Raw genomic sequence first — 17,113 nt, forward strand, 5'->3', positions numbered from 1 at the left:
TTGATCATGATGTCTTTTAAAATGATACCGAAAGGACCACACATTTGCTTTTATTTATCAGAGAGGTTCTTTCCAGCCAAAAATGATGTGCTTACAAAGGATGTGCAGAGCATCTTCAGAGCACCCAGCATGATGCCACAAAAGCTCTCATTAGCTCTTCAAATTAGCAGGTACATCATACCATGGCTTTTTGTTCGCAAACCCATGCTTAGCGTCTTGGCTCCCTCCCCTATCAAACAGCCTTTCAGATCACAGCTGCAGCTCATTGTCTGCACCCAACTTGAACTCAATGGAAACATAATTAAATTGAAAACAAAAAGAGAGTGGGCTGACTTAGGAGTAACTCCAGAACTCTGCACCTGTGGTTCGGAGAAAAACTGTCAGTAAAAAAAAGCAGGTCCTTAATGCCGTTAAGGCTCCCATCAAATTATGGGGCCTATTTTCTTCTGTGGATATTGCAATAATTGTGTGTGCACGCACACATTTTAAAAACAACTGGAATCATGCTAATAATTTTTAAGCAACAAGACTTTTGCACAAAGAATGAACCCTGTTCATCCAAAGTTGGGATGACTAAGTTCATTTTGGCAAAAGTGTTTTACGGGGCAATCCTATGCCTATCTCCCCAGATGTAAATCCCATTGAGTTCAATGTGCCTTACGCCCAGGCAGGGATGGGGAAGAAATTTGATTCCGCTTGCATTTTAAGGTGATCTTACCAGATTTGCACTTTAGCCATGCAGTTCTCCAAGCAATGTGTACTAAAAAGCACCTATTTGGATAAGTGAGCCTCTAAATGCATACATTAGTGAAAACAACATACAGAAATGCATGGTCAAAACTGAGTACAAAAATACATTTATTAGGAGAAGTACACATGGAAATGAAGAAGAATTTTTATTAACATTCTTTAAAATCACCAATTGCTGCAGAAATGTGGAGAACTGAATTTAAGAATGGAAAAATGTACAACTGAAAGAACCAAAAATTGAAAGATGCGTTCATCCCTACTCCCAGCTTGATCCATAGGTTTCACTGGAACCTACAGCCCAATCCTAAACAGAAATAAATCACACTAAGTTCAGTAACTGTAACACACTAAGTTCACTAACTCCCAAGTAACTGTACACAGGATTTCAGGTTTAGTTGTGACAAATGTTACCTGGATTTGAGCCACCAGGTTTCCAAACGTTTGTCTGCCCCTCGTTTTACTGGGCTTATGTTTTGGGGTGTCTGAGGTAATCTGATTTATCATATCCATTTCCCAGCTACTGTCATCAACGTAGTTTCTGGCAAGCAGAGAAGAATCTGAAGAATCATGCAAACAACTGTCCTGATTACTGGTGGAAGTGGAAAGGCCTTGATAATGCCATGGAAATGCCTGTTTAGCGCAGGGAATGACCGAGCGGGTGGCAGGGTCTGCAAGGTTCGTGGGCCCGATTAACGAGCCTGGTGGGCCGTATCCGGCCTGCAGGCCTTAGTTTGATGACCTCTGGATTAGGCATTGGAATTGACCCAACTACCGTATTTTTCGCCCCATAAGACGCACCGGCCCATAAGACGCACCTAGTTTTTTGGGGGGAAATAAAGGGGGGGAAAAATTATTCCCCACCAGGTGTGCTGCGCTAATCCCGAAGCTTGGGGCGTGCGGAGCTCAGCACGCCCCAAGCTTCTGGGTGCCGGCAAGCAGTCCGCTAGCCGTGGGAGATCCGTGCAGCTCTCCCATGGCTAGCGGAGCGCTGCACTAATCCCGAAGCTTGGGGTGTGCGGAGCTCAGCGCGCCCCAAACATCTGGGTGCAGGCAAGCTCTCCGCTAGCCCTGGGAGAGCTGGGTCTCCCACAGCTAGCGGATAGCTTCCTGAAGCCTGGAGAGCGAGAGGGGTCGGTGCGTACCGACCCCCCTCGCTCTCCAGGCTTCAGCGAAAGCCTGCATTCGCCCCATAAGACGCACACACATTTCCCCTTCATTTTTGGAGGGGAAAAAGTGCGTCTTATAGGGCGAAAAATACGGTATATCTGACTCCTGCCTGCCAAGCAGGAAATCCAGTAAGGGTCAACCACAGGTAGGGAAGGCCCCGTCAATGCAAACCAACTCGAGTTCCCCTGGGTTCCCGACAGGGTCGTGGCATGGCCCTAGCCCCGCCCCGGACTTCGGACAAGATCCACACTCCCAGATTCCTTTAACGGAATACCCTTAAGCTTGGAGGGGCAGGTGATGGCCACACCTCCCCTCCCCCCATCACATGATCAACCAATGCCTAACCGCCAAACCTTACAAAGTGGTGACGATTGCTATGAGGTAGGCGAAAACCAGATGGCCCTTGCCAATTTGCCAAGTGGGAAAATTCCTACCAGGCCCCTCAACGGCGACCAACCAAGGTCCATAGCAAGGCCAATATCAAAACCTGAGAATTACGGAGGGTGGGCAGGAGATTGAGGAAGCGAGTCGAGAGGAAGCTCTCCTGCTCGCGCCTCAGTTTAAATGGGGCCCAGCCACGCCTCCCCAGCCAGCGGATTGGCTGGCCAGATGACTGTGTCCCCCTAACCTGGAGGGGAGTGGGTGGCCATGTGGTCCACCGCAACTCCTCCCTGCTGTGAAGCGGAGTGGATTTGCTGCAGGAGCATGGAGAGTGAAAACATGAAGAAGACCTCATTGCTGCTTGATAAATTTGAGAGACCACACCATACATTTAAAGCACACAACTTCCCCCAAAGAATCCTGGGAACTCTAGTTTGTTAAGGGTGCAGGTCATTGTAGTTCACAGAGTTCTTTGAGGAAGCCACACGCTTCAAATGTACTTTAAATGTGTGGTGTGCATGAAGTCCGCCTCAGAGTTTCTGTGACTTGGCAATTATGAGAAATATCTGCATACCGGCCCAAGAGCGTGGTTTTCAACAAAACTAGAATAGTAAAGCGGGAATGCAAAGAATAAACATTTAGATGTACATGAATGTGTAATGATAAATACATAAAGAGGGACATAACTGCAGAACAGGGTTGTTCTCGAATCTGACTTCAGTGAATATAACACTTGCTGTCAATGCAATTGTTAGCTGCTTGTAGGCAAAGTAATTCTGACACGCTGTCAGGTTTTAGCTGAACAAAAATAAGAATCATGCAAGCACCAGCATTTAAAACGTGCCATATGAACAAAAGTAGATAAAACACAAATAAAAGGCTTTTTACACATTTAAAAGCAATATTCACTATTTAAAATACACATAACACTATATCATCTCCAGAGCAGTCATAAAACACTATGCGCGTTAATGCAGTGCACCTAGAATAAATGCACACTTTGATTATGGTAAGGTGTTAATTTAAAACTTGAAATCTTTTTGTCTAATGTTTATTGAGGCTGCAATTCTGTATGTGTTTACTTGGGAGTGAGACCCATTAAAAATAATGGGACTTGCTTCTGAATATCCATGTATAGATTATGCTGCCACTCTCCCATGTGAACACAGCAAAAATGTACAAGACATGATGTATGGGGGGAAAACGGTACCTGGTTGTCTAATTTTGTCCTGTGTGTGGAAAAAACCAAATATTTAGTACTGTGAAAGCTATCCATCTGCTGTCCATTTAAAAACCACTTACTGTAAACTGTATTTGGCAGCCACCCATGATGTAGTCTAAGAATGAATGCATCTTGTGAATCTGGAAGAGAAGAGAGCCAGAAATTCAGATTTAAACGGCACATTCCTAAATACTTCTTCATGTATTAAATGGGAAGGTACTTCTGTGAAGAAGGCATTTATTTAGAGGGTGGGGTGGGGCTTATTTTAGGCCAGATCCTTATTAATCCTCAACTCTGTGGGCCAACTCTGAGAACCTGACATTATTACGGGCCCTGGGACCTTAGGGTAAAGGGCTGGAAATAAATATATAAGCAACCCCCCCATGCTACATGTGGTAAGCAGCTATATGCGTTTTGATTGCACACAGGGAACAGAATGGGTTTCTGAGGATCAGCAGCAACTACATTCCTGAACAACAACTGTCATCCCAGTGAAAACACTGATCCACCTTGACTCCGCAACATCTGTTATGCTACCTCTGGGAGTCCCTCGCTATAATTAATTTCTGAGACATGTTTCAGTGTACTTTTTTACTTTAGTTTAACATAGCAATGCCTACAAAATGCCTACAGTGAATTCAATTCCCTTTCATCAATTGGGCTCTTAACCTAGCTAAACACACACACACACACACACACACACACACACACACACACACACCCCACCCTTCCAATTCTAAATACTGTGACTCTGTTCAAATGACAGCACCTTGCAGAGATTGAGAATGACAATGCCAGAGTTCTTGTAATTCTTCTTCTTTACTTTGTACTTGGGGTTTATGCACTCCCACTGTACCTGTGAAGACACAAACCGGGAGCATGAAAGCCGTTTCATGTAAGAATCTGAATAATTTATTCAAGTTGCATAATGCGCGCTCTGCCGATGAAAACAGAAATCACATGAAACAGTCCAAAGCTAAAGACATTTCTAAACATCAGCCAATCAGGAGGGAATTATCCCTTATCCGAGACCTTCTGCAAAGTAAAACACCTGCATATCAATTATTATTTTTTTACAAGTGCCATTGCAAACACTGATTTGGGATGCACCTCTGCAAGCTACTCAAACATTAGGCTAACTCTGATGCCTTGTTGGAGCAGATTGGAGGTCCATCATGTATAGGGATGAGGAACCCACAGATTCCCCAAGCCCTGCTGTAGACCAAATGGAAAGGCAAAGCCTGTGTAAATGCTTCATAAGACAACCCATTGCCACCAGCTGTACTTTGAAGTGCGAGCCAGGTTTGTATAAATTTCTAAATATATAAAATGCATCCACAAAAATACAGCTATGGCTATTTAAGATGTCATGCACTGCCTCAATGAAAGTGCTTTAGTCCCCTAACCAGTCAAGCCAGAATGCTTATTTTATCAATGTAGTCCTATTTAAGTCAATGCAAATTTGTTTTTCAGTCTAGCACATATATATGGACAAAACATACATCTCCTTGATGTTATCATGCTTCAGTGTTTATAATCCATTAGTGGGTCTCATTTGATTCCATAAACTATTAAACTGTGTTATGCTGTTTAAAAAACTCAACCACTTACCCCAGGGTAAAGCCATTAGTGCTGGAGTCACAAATTGCTTAAAGGGACAATTTGCACTTAGCTGGCTTTACTCCCATTGAAGTTAAAGAATTAAACACATTTTCTGCAAACACAGGCATTATAAGGGATTGGAAGACACCGGCTATGGGTATGTTGAAACAAACAAACAAAAATCCTTCCAGTAGCACCTTAGAGACCAACTAAGTTTGTTATTGGTATGAGCTTTCGTGTGCATGCACACTTCTTCAGATATGGGTATGTTGTCGGACTACAACTCCTATAATCATTGGATGTGTTGCGTCGTGCTGATGGGAGTTGGGCATCCAACAACATCCGGTGAGGCACAGGTTCTCCAGACCTGCGCATAACCCAAAGGGAATGGCGGGGCCAGTGAAAATGTGTCAATAAGACAACCCCTTGGGCCTTGGCCATCAATTTTACTCTGCTATGCCAACCAATCTTGTGGTCTCACTGCCCACATGGGAGATTCCACTCTGCACACTGAGCTGCAGATGGGACATGTTGCCCCTCTCTTTTCATGTGTCCACAACTTTGGACCAAATATGATGCTGTTCTAAAAGGAGTCATCACCTCATCCGCAGGACACAATAACTAGTATGTAATATATAAGCAGTGCTGCTGCAAATAAATATTGCACATCTTTTCCTTTTCTTCTGCTGGTGCTCTTTGGATTTTCATCTTTTGGTCATCTCAGGTCATGAGCCACTCAGGCTGCTGTTCTTAGTGTATAAGGTAAAGGTAAAGGGACCCCTGACCATCAGGTCCAGTCGTGGCCGACTCTGGGGTTGCGGCGCTCATCTTGCTATATTGGCCAAGGGAGCCAGCGTACAGCTTCTGGGTCATGTGGCCAGCATGAATAAGCCGCTTCTGGCAAACCAGAGCAGCGCACGGAAACGCCGTTTACCTTCCCGCCAGAGCGGTACCTATTTATCTACTTGCAGTTTGACGTGCTTTCGAACTGCTAGGTTGGCAAGAGCAGGGACCGAGCAATGGGAGCTCACCCCGTTGTGGGGATTCGAACAGTGACCTTCTGATCGGCAAGTCCTAGGCTCTTTGGTTTAACCCACAGCGCCACCCAAGTCCCCCACTCAGGCTGCTGTTTTGAGTGTATAGCACCCAGCTAAACTGTCAGGAGGCTAAACTGCCGGGAGGCAGTGGAAGACAGAAGTGCCTGGCATGCTCTGGTCCATCGGGTCACGAAGAGTCGGACACAAGTAAACGACTAAAGAACAACAACAAAGGTTAAAACATGCTCTTTTTTAAACACTGCTGTCTTTGATCCTGCAGATGGAACTGATAACTAAACAAATTTAACAAGAGGGACATTTCCATACTCTGCCTGGCCCAGATAGCTGAATGTGGCCCAGCTTCCCCAGGAATTAAAATTATTCATCTTGTGAATTAATTCTCTTTTCCAGTCGAGGTAACAGACAGGACCACATGTTTCTGGGAATTTTTCCAACATCTTCATTTATTTTTTATTGCTTTCTGATCTCTGGAGTACCTGCTCAAGTTCAGCCCCTCCTTTCAGATCTGATATACTGTATCTTAATTGATGGTTTACCAAAACGCTGGTGGGAAGCAAATTTGACAGGGTTGTACTAGTCTAATAGTTCATATCTGCCCAGATGTTGGACCTTAGGGTGAAGGGTGAGGATAACAACAACAACAAGTAGTCCTGTGTGCTATGTGGACACCCATTTGCACATTTGCTTATGTTAATTTATACAAACAGATGCAAATTTAGAAGTAATTACTAACATCAGATTTAATTTTTACAGTTTAAATAGAAATACTGCACATCTCACCATAGTAGGAAAGATTATGATCAGGTCTGATTGGTTGCTGGCCGGGTGCTAACTGATGATGCGAAACTTCTTTTTTACATATTTTATTTATAATTTTCAGTTTTATACATTTCAATAATTTTACAATCATTTTAACATTTCGAAACTTCCTTCCCCCCCTTCCTGCGGTTCCTCAAATTTATTTTTAATATTTTTTGCATGTCCAAATTAACTTAATTTGCTCATTTATTCATCTACTTTAAATATATATACTCTTACAAAACTGCAGGTTATTACAATAATCCTGCCAATGTTCTTATCTGTTTACAGTTTGTAAATATTCCACAAACCATTCCCATTCTTTTATAAAATGTTTGTTGTTTGGATTTCTTATTATTCCGGTAAGTTTCGCTATTTCTGCATATTCCATAAGTTTTTGTATCCATTCCTCATTTGCTGGGACTTCTTTCCATTTCTGGGCAAGTAACATTCTTGCCACTGTAGTCGCATACATGAATAAATTTCTGTACAGTTTGGGTAGTTCTGGGAAACTTCTAAGCCCCTCCTGCTCTCCCTTCTTATGGTTTCATCTCTTTAAACTGGACTAGGACTGGAGTGGACAGACCTTCAAACAGAGGACTGTAAATTAAGACATATGGGAACCCCAGTGCTTTAGTCACCTTTTGTCACCTTTTGTACAAGGCATGGGAGATGAGGGCGGTACCACCTTGTCCTTTGCCTCAGGCAGCAAAATGTCTTCAGCCAGTGCTGTGTACGAAATTAGACTCCCAGGATTTGTCAAGCCCTTTTTCCAAGCACCACTGCGCCCATTTTACAAACACAAGTGAGATTCCTTGCACTCAGGTGAACTGAGAGAGAGTTCTTCAGTAATAAAGCAGACAAATTTTGGAGTCGGAAGCCCTGCCAGATCAATCTCACGATGCCAGCTAATGAGCCATTTTGTTATTAAACATGAGATTGTTCACATTTTATTTTTATTTTTTTTGGAAATGAGAATTTTATGTACAAAAGTGACATAACATTTGGATGCCCTGTGGAAATAATTTAGAAGACATGTTTAAATGTTTAGAATATTTCTGGATTTTTACAGTATTTTAACTACAATGAATTGAAAGTCCAAGAGGCCTTATTTTGTATGCGCCACATAACAAAAAAAAACAACAACAACCTCTAAGAAATGCAAGGCTATTGTATTGTTATATTGCCTGCCTCAGAAATCTAGAAGTGTTGGCCTCAGATACATGAATTTTTCAGATACATGAAAACTAGTTTTTCCTCCATAATTAAAATAGGTGTCATGTAGGAAGTATTATCCTGTTTAGGCTGAAATCCAGCACATACTTACCTGGTAGCTAGTCCCACAGAACTCAATGGTTCATACACAGGATTTCACTGTTAATATAGAAAATACATCTAGTTTTGACACTTCAAATCAGGCTTCCTCAACCTCAGCCCTCCAGATGTTTTGAGACTACAATTCCCATCATCCCTGTCCACTGGTCCTGCTAGCTAGGGATCATGGGAGTTGTAGGCCAAAAACATCTGGAGGGCCGAGGTTGAGGAAGCCTGCCTCAAATGTTCCTTTCCAACTTGTTTTTGAACTTCCAGAGATTAGACACTGTTCGTACGACTAGACTTTAACATACTAATAATTATAAACTATCATAGTTAAATAATATCCTCACCTTCTGGAAATTTCCATGGAGATTGCAAATGTTAGAGGTTTTCTCAAAAACCATTTACTTGTTGTTTTTTCCCTGTCGCAGAAACAGATTTTCACTTATATAATATTCCCATTGCTAACTGTCCAGGTGCACCTTCTTTTTAAAGGCTATTTTTAAACCCCTCTGGCTCCCTTGAGCTGAGCAGAGGAATTTCCTTGGCACCTTCGATTGCCTTTATCAAAACTTATAATCCAATTACATGCACGATGTATTGACATGTGTGCCATAGGGTTTTGTGTGGGTGGGTGGAACTGAAGGAAGTCGCCAAACAGAAAGGTGTAGAAGTTCAGTTTTCTTAATAAAATATGACCGAAAGAACAAATGATTCCAGCGTTACACACTCATCAGAAATTATTGTCGTTTCTCATTTTCAACAACAAAACAATGCAATGAGAGCCTACTTAATAAGGCCCATGACCCATCTAGTCTAGCAGTGCCTCTCCCAGGGGCTTATGGGAAACTTGCAAGCAGGACATGAGCACAACAGCATTCTCACACCTGTGACTCCTAGCAGCTGGTATTCAGAGGCACACTGCTCAGCATGGAGGTGGAACATAGTCTTCATGGCTAGTAGTCATTGACAACCTTGTCCTCCATGAACAGTCTAGCAGCAGCTAGACTGGTGACTGGGAGTGGCCTCCGGGACCACAAAACACCGGTCCTGAGAGATCTGCATTGGCTCTCAGTACGTTTCCGAGCACAATTCAAAGTGCTGGTCTGACTTTTCAAGCCCTAAACGGCCTCGGTCCTGTATACCTGAAGGAGCATCTCCAGCCCCATCATTCATACCGGACACTGAGATCCAGCGCCGAGGGCCTTCTGGCTGTTTCCTCATTGCAGGAAGTGAGGTTACAGGCAGAGGGCCTTCTCGGTAGTGGCGCCTGCCCTGTGGAACGCCCTCCCTTCAGATGTGAAGGAAATAAGCAGCTATCTTATCTTTAAAAGACATCTGAAGGCAACCCTGTTTAGGGAAGTTTTTAATATTTAATGCTGTATTGTTTTTAACACTCGATTGGGAGCCGCCCAGAGTGGCTGGGGGAACTCAGCCAGATGGGCGGGGTATAAATAAATATATCATCACCAACATTAATATTATTATTATTATTATTATTATTATTATTATTATTATTATTATTAACTTGTCTAAACCTCTTTTAAAGCCACCCAAGTTGGTGCCGTTACTGCCCTCTGTGGGATCCAGTTCCAGAGTTAAGTAGGGTTTCTACACCCTACTTAATAAAAAGTGTTACTTACTTCCTGTCCTGTTTTTCTAGAGAAACAGGTGCCAGAACTCAGCATGAAAGCCTCCCCTGTTCTCTTATAATGACAACGGTGTCCACCTGAGAGGGGCCAGAACTGAGTTCCAGAAAGTTCCAGCTGAAAGAAAAGTGCTGCTTTCTTCTTATTGTATTGTTCTTCTGTTGCAGGCACCCCCAAACTCAGCCATCCAGCTGTTTTGGGACTACAACTCCCATCATCCCTGACCACTGGTCCTGTTCGCTAGGGATGGTGGGAGTTGTAGTCCCAAAAATGGCTGGAGGGCCAGGTTTGGGGATGCCTGTTCTATTGCATAGAGCAGGTATTATGAATGAAAGCTTCAAAGAAGCAACCAGCTGTTGGAAGATGCAAGTCTTGGAAAGCTGGCTAAGCTGTTGAGCTCAGAAGATTCTTTTGGCTAACTATAATATTCAGGGGGAGTGTGGCAACAGAGAAACCTATGGGGGTGCATGAAATGTAGTGATGTGAGTAAACTAAAGAGCAGCAAGGAAACACATCTGCTCAGAAGCTCCCTTCAGTGTGGTTAATTCAGGCCAGTGTTTCTCAACCTTGGGTCCCCAGATGTTGTTGGACTACAACTCCCACCATCCCTGAGCTCTGGCTTCCTAGCTAGGGATGATGGGAGTTGTGGTTCAACAACATCTGGGGACCCAGGGTTGAGAAAGGCTGATTTAGGCAGTAGAGAATGAGTAGAAATATTAGCTCACCTGGCCTTTATGAGTAGTCTTCAGCCAGTTTGGTCCTGGAACCAACCTTCAAGCCAAGCATGCATTTGGGGACCATTCCTGAACATGGTTATGATATACTATCTGCCTGGTGTGTTGTGCTGCTAATGCAGCCCACCTTAGGTCATGGCATGACTCAATGGTGAGTCTCAACTCAACTTAGTGGCCTAAAGATTCAGAATGAGGATTAGACCCCTCCAAAATGTTTTCCTTCTAGGGGAGTAGGGGGAAAACCAGAATGAGTGGGATGGAGGGGAGAAGCACTCCCTTCATCCATGAAGCATCAGTGTCACCACTGCAGAGAAACAAAAGAATGTGCACTGGCACGCTGGATCAGAAGTCTTAATATCCTTCCCACAAGCAAACTGACAGCTTTCTAGATCTAAAGGTTGCTAATAAGTTGACCTGATAAAGTGGGAGGTCATCTACCCAGGGAGGAATAAGAAGTTTTCTCAGAAATTCCAATTAAAGTCTAGCTCAGCTCTGGCTCCCACTGAAACCACCGGTGACATTTTAACACAGCGCAGATGCAGGAGGCAAAAAAGCAATCTGTAAGGCGGAGGTGGTGAGAACAACTGTATTATTTTCTATAGAAGAATCAGTCTGAAATAAACAACATATGACTACTTGTTAAGATGTCTACTAGGTCTGAAATGTGATGACAGGTGGGTATGGATAAAGCCTGAGGAGGAAGAATGAGAACTGGGAAGAATGAGACACGGTCACCAGCCTCAGCTAGCCCCCCAACCCAACTGAACAATCAGTCCAGGGGGGGAAATTCCTGTCAGCTTCCTCCTCTTTAGCCTCAGTGTTGTTCCTTGAAACTCAGCAGGGAGGATGGGAGCAAACCTAGAATAATTCAGCTTTGTTTGTCGTTGGTTCTGACTCCTGTTGGCCTCTCTTGCCTTCCGCCCTATTAGTCTCAATGGCCACCAGCCACCACTGGATAAAGCGCTTATCCACACAAGTGTTCTGCATGAGCCCTGTCACATATTTGCCATATAGCTGGCTCTTTCATGTAAAGGTTTGGTGTTAAATTGGCTCCTTGCATCTAGTCCCGGGGCACGTTGAGTATCAGATTTGCTCTGGACCCCATATAAGTTCTCAGCCACCCTGGGGGGAGACAGGCCTTGCTGCCTTAGTGTTATTTCCAGCCCTACTACAAACAAAATGGTTATATGGTTTTGTAAGAAGACTAGTCCTCCTGTAAACAATTAGCTCATTTCGCAGTCTAATAAAATAGAAGTCTAGAGTTTTTAGTGTGCATTCTAATCACTTTTTGTCCACATTGTTGTTGTTTAGTCATTTAGTCGTATCCGACTCTTCGTGACCCCATGGACCAGAGCACGCCAGGCACCCCTGTCTTCCACTGCCTCCCGCAGTTTGGTCAAACTCATGCTGGTAGGCTTGAGAACACTATCCAACCATCTCGTCCTCTGTCGTCCCCTTCTCCTTGTGCCCTCAATCTTTCCCAGCATCAGTGTCTTCTCATGAGGTGGCCAAAGTATTGGATCTGTCCTTCCAGTGAGCACTCAGGGCTGATTTCCTTAAGAATGGATAGGTTTGATCTTCTTGCGGTCCATGGGACTCTCAAGAGTCTCCTCCAGCACCATAATTCAAAAGCATCAATTCTTCGGCGATCAGCCTTCTTTATGGTCCAGCTCTCACTTCCATACATCACTACTGAGAAAACCATAGCTTTAACTATATGGACCTTTGTTGGCAAGGTGATGTCCCTGCTTTTTAAGATGCTGTCTAGGTTTGTCATTGCTTTTCTCCCAAGAAGCAGGCGTCTTTTAATATCGTGGCTGCTCTCACCATCTGCAGTGATCATGGAGCCCAAGAAATTAAAATCTCTCACTGCCTCCATTTCTTCCCCTTTTGTCCACATTACTTTTATGAAATTGTCCTAAGCACCTAAGGTGCTTTCAGACTGTCACCATTTTCTGCTGGGAATCAATAATATAGTAGCAAATTTAGGCAGTACAATTAAAGCTTATTTCAGACTTTATGCAATCAGAAAAAGTGATGAGGAAATGCACAGAAGAGTGTGAGTAGCACTTGTTTGACACAGTGTCATACAACATTCCTGCAAGCAAATCAGATTGAATGCTCAATAAACAGCTAATATAATCTAACGTCCCTGCAAGCTTTGTGCAAACAAATCAGACAACCAACCATCTGGAATTCACCCTAGTGAAAAGCTGGCTTGAATGCTCATATCACTGCAGTACAAGGGACTGCATGTTTGGCAAGGCACCCCACGCATTAAACTCTGATGGCTATGGATTGAAAAGGTGAATCTTTTAATTCTGCTGTTGCTTTTCAGTGGCACACATTCACCTGAGCCTACCTGTCTCCCTTCCAGGGCTCCTCGCATCTCCTTGAATGTTGAACTGAATTCTCCAATGAAGTCATGCTTGCCATTGGAATCCCAGTCCCAAACTATGCACTGAAAGAAAAAAAGAGAGAGAGAGAAATAATTCTTCCCCTTCCTTTAAAAAGATTTCTGGAGCGGATTTTATCCAAAACAATCCATAGACCCAGTTTGTGTGACATGGTAAGCCAAACAATAGATTCGTAATACCTATGTGAATAATAATAATAATAATAATAATAATAATAATAATAATAATAATTTATTATTTGTACTCTGCCCACCTGGCTGGGTTTCCCCAGCCACTCTGCGCGGCTTCCACAAAGACCAAAAATACACCAAGATGTCACACATTAAAAACTTCCCTGAACAGGGCTGCCTTAAGATGTCTTCTGAATGTCAGGAACAGAAATTGTGCATGTGAATAACAGCAGTATTTGTTATTGTATTTTTTCCCCCGTTCACAAACATTGCTGTAAATAATTATGCTACGTTCTGATTGCTCTTTGGGCTAGCCCCACATTTAAAAACAGGGTCTCTAAAAAGATAATGTCTGTCTTAGGCTGCATCCCGTTTCCTTCATTTTTGAAGTGATTATGCAATACTTGAAAACCGAACAGTTTTTTAAAAGTATTTAGGGCCTCCCCCACATACATCCGAGGTCCTAAGCTGTGCATAAAACTGTACTGTGTGCATAAATCTGGCACTGTCTCTGTGTTATGTTGTTTCTGCCTGACATTTTGGAGTTTTTTTCCCTAACAAATGCTGCCACTTCCCACTCCTTCCCCCCCCCCCTTGGGAGAGTAGCAGGTTGGGAGGGGAGATCCAAGCAGATGGGTTGATTTGGATAGAAAAATTGGCAAGGATTTCCTCCAGTTAAATGCAAAGATAAATATAAATACAAGCAACTGTGATATATTAATTAATTCCTATGCACAGTACCTTTTGGCTGCTGAAGACCAAAATTTTAATATATGGTGGGGTACAGAGTACATCTGTGATCTAAGAAGAACTCCTTTGGGGGGGCAGGGGAGCTCCTGAGCAAGATATTCTGGTGCCTTTTCAGACTCAAGAGGAAGTGGGAAAAGAACACGACTGAAGTAGTCTGTCATTTTTCACCACATAAGTCTGCAGCTTCTGCTTTGACCTTTATATCCCAAAGGGACGGAATACGCTTGAATCAGGTGCAGGAACTACATCTCTCTCTTGAAAACCGACAAGCTTGCTGACAAGTCTGACAGAGATAGGAGTGATGTGCCCCTCTGTGCCCAGGTTTGTATGTTTAGAGGTATACAGTTAAAAAGAGAGATTGCTGTGAAATTTGGCCCCCCCTCCCCCATTTGATAAGGTTTCATTTTCACATTGCCAGTGCTAACAGGGAAAAGAACACACCTGGACAAGAAAATTGTGGGCAAGGAGAAACGATTTAACCTCTTTTCTGCTTGTTGTTCTCCAATTGGATATAAAGTCCCTATATCTAGCGCTACTTGGGGGGGGGGCGGGGCGGAAACCTCAGCTGGTTTGGATTAAAAACAACTGAAGGGGAAAATAATGGTATTGAGTCTTAAGGTGCCTCACTCGCCCCATACATTTAAAGATCTATTATATCACTGATTATATCATTTGGGTGGGGTTTTTACCTTTACATACAAGGCAGAGAAGGGTTTCTTCTTCTTTCTTTTATCAAAACAAAAAAATAAATAAAAATTAAAGGCTTTTCTGTCATTTCAACCGGCGGCTCAGCTGCATTTCTGGGGCAGAAGGCTGATTGGAATGACACTACACTGTGATGTAACATCATCCCCAAAGGCTCTCTTGAGGAATCTCCCTACGACTGCTGCTACATAATGATGAACTGTGGCTCCCAGGAGTTTTCTGTATCTGGAATGTGGCCCAGCTGCTGAGACCAGTCATACTGTTGCCTGAATTGGCAAGGTTGCCCCCCCTTTCTTTTGGTAAAGCAAAGAGAAAAAAAATCCTTCATACGCCTCTCATTTAAAAAGAAGATCACCCCCAGAAAAATCTGTTCCCAGCCCCCAGAGTTCTCAAAATACTCTGTCCACTTCCATGGGTGGTCAAATGGTTTGTCTCTAATAGACAATACTGACAACAGTTATATAACAGTTATATATTGTATTTTGCTTTGGTGAAATGCGGCGTATTTTCCATTGTGGTACTGGCCAGATGTTGTTGGACTTCAACTCCCATCATCCCTGACCTTTGGCCATGCTGGGCAGGGCTGATGAGAGTTGGAGTCCAACAGCAGCTGGAAGCTACCATGTTGGTTACCCCTCCTCTATTTCCATACTTGTTTGATTTTGCCTCTTTGAAAGGATGCAGAATTAAACCTGTTCTCCTTGGAGGAAGAGAGGGGAGTTTAAAGGTAAAGGTAAAGGGACCCCTGACCATTAGGTCCAGTCATGACCGACTCTGGGGTTGCGGCGTTCATCTCGCTTTATTGGCAGAGGGAGCTGGCGTACAGCTTCCAGGTCACGTGGCCAGCACCACAAAGCCACTTCTGGCGAACCAGAGCAGCGCATGGAAACGCCATTTACCTTCCCGCCGGAGCGGTACCTATTTATCTACTTGCACTTTGACGTGCTTTCGAACTGCTAGGTTGGCAGGAGCAGGGACTGAGCAACGGGAGCTCACCCCATCGCGGGGATTCGAACCGCCAACCTTCTGATCAGTAAGTCCTAGGCTCTGTGGTTTAACTCACAGTGCTACCCGCTAAAGACACAAACTCAGTTAGTTTTAATTTCCCCAGGGATCTTCATTCATAGATAGATAGATAGATAGATGATAGATAGATAAATGATAGATGAGAGATAGATAGATAGATAGATAGATAGATAGATAGATAGATAGATAGATGATAGATAGATAGATAGATGATAGATAGATAGATGATAGATATACATACATACATACATACATACATACATACATGTATTACACACTCACTCACAATCAAGATTGTGATATCAAGATGATATGCTGCTGGCATGGGAGCCATTCTCCCATGGTAGTCCTTCTCTTGTTAGTGCCATCAGGATAATTGCGAGCAGCCCTGGGACATGAGCGATGAGCCTCATATTCTCTCCGACAACAATATCAACCCTTAAAACACCACCCAAAGCTGGTTTGTGATGCAGTAGCCCCCATGCCACCAGGATAATGTAAGAGGAGCTTGCTCCATGATGTTGAAAGAGTAGCTAAGGGTGCAATTCTGTGCACATCTGTTTGGGCACAGGTTCCACTGAAGTATATGGGCTTTACATCCCTGCAGGATCCTTGTCGCTTCAGGAGACAGACTGGTGGGCAGGCAGCCCACCGGTCAAACTTGGCCTTTGGAGGGAGGCAGGGGCAGTTAACCAGCTGGTCTGTTGCTCAGATCCAGTTCCCCCACCCCTGTTCTAAGGAAACCAGTGTGCTGGCACCACTGACCTCTCTTGCTGCTTGAAGACTGGGCTGCATGTAACATTGCTACCTGCACTGACTAACAGCAGATCTCCAGGGTTTCAGAAAAGAGCGTTTCCCAGCCCTACCTGAAGACGCCAGGAACTGATGCTGGGACCTTTTGCATAGCTCCAAAGCTATGACTCTTCCCTGCTACTTTTATGGAGCATCAATCTTGTCTTTTTTCACATGTGTTTAAGGCAGCAGAGCCAATCTCACCTGGAGGAGACGATAAATCAAGTGGTTTACTGCTCTGTTAACTTCCAGAAAAACTGCTTGCCAGCTGAGTCTCTGTTTACAGACCCAGGGTCTGCTAGGGCACTATTTGCACACCATACAACTGTCCTCTGCTCTTTATTGAAGCAGGTTGTGAGGGATGCCAGGTTGCATAGCCTCTAATCACATGTCCTTTATTCCTTCAATAAAATGCTGTGTAGGGCTGCTGTTAAAGAGTGAAAAAACCAATTTCACCATCCCTCTCCCACATAGGTGCCAACTCCCTGGGGACCTGGGTGCCCGAGCATGAGAGGGCTGGGCACCCACAAATTTCAGTGCCAGAGCCATGCACACTGTATGGCACACATGGCCCC

General features: G+C 43.8%; 1 protein-coding gene across 6 annotated transcripts in view; it reads right to left on the bottom strand.

The window, feature by feature from the left end:
* The window catches only part of CPNE4 (copine 4), a 255,178-nt gene that overhangs the window by 25,358 nt on the left and 212,707 nt on the right, over positions 1–17,113 (bottom strand). For all 6 annotated transcript variants that reach the window (XM_083468249.1, XM_083468250.1, XM_083468247.1 and 3 more), the window contains 3 exons: positions 13,041–13,139; positions 4,290–4,376; positions 3,601–3,660 (listed from right to left, as the gene is read on the bottom strand). In XM_083468249.1, the coding sequence (XP_083324375.1) occupies positions 3,601–3,660; positions 4,290–4,376; positions 13,041–13,139 (246 nt within the window). The remainder of the gene's footprint in view (positions 1–3,600; positions 3,661–4,289; positions 4,377–13,040; positions 13,140–17,113) is intronic.

The sequence above is a fragment of the Podarcis liolepis genome (genome assembly GCF_965112155.1).
Source record: "Podarcis liolepis genome assembly, chromosome: 12".
NCBI classification, from domain to species: domain Eukaryota; kingdom Metazoa; phylum Chordata; class Lepidosauria; order Squamata; family Lacertidae; genus Podarcis; species Podarcis liolepis.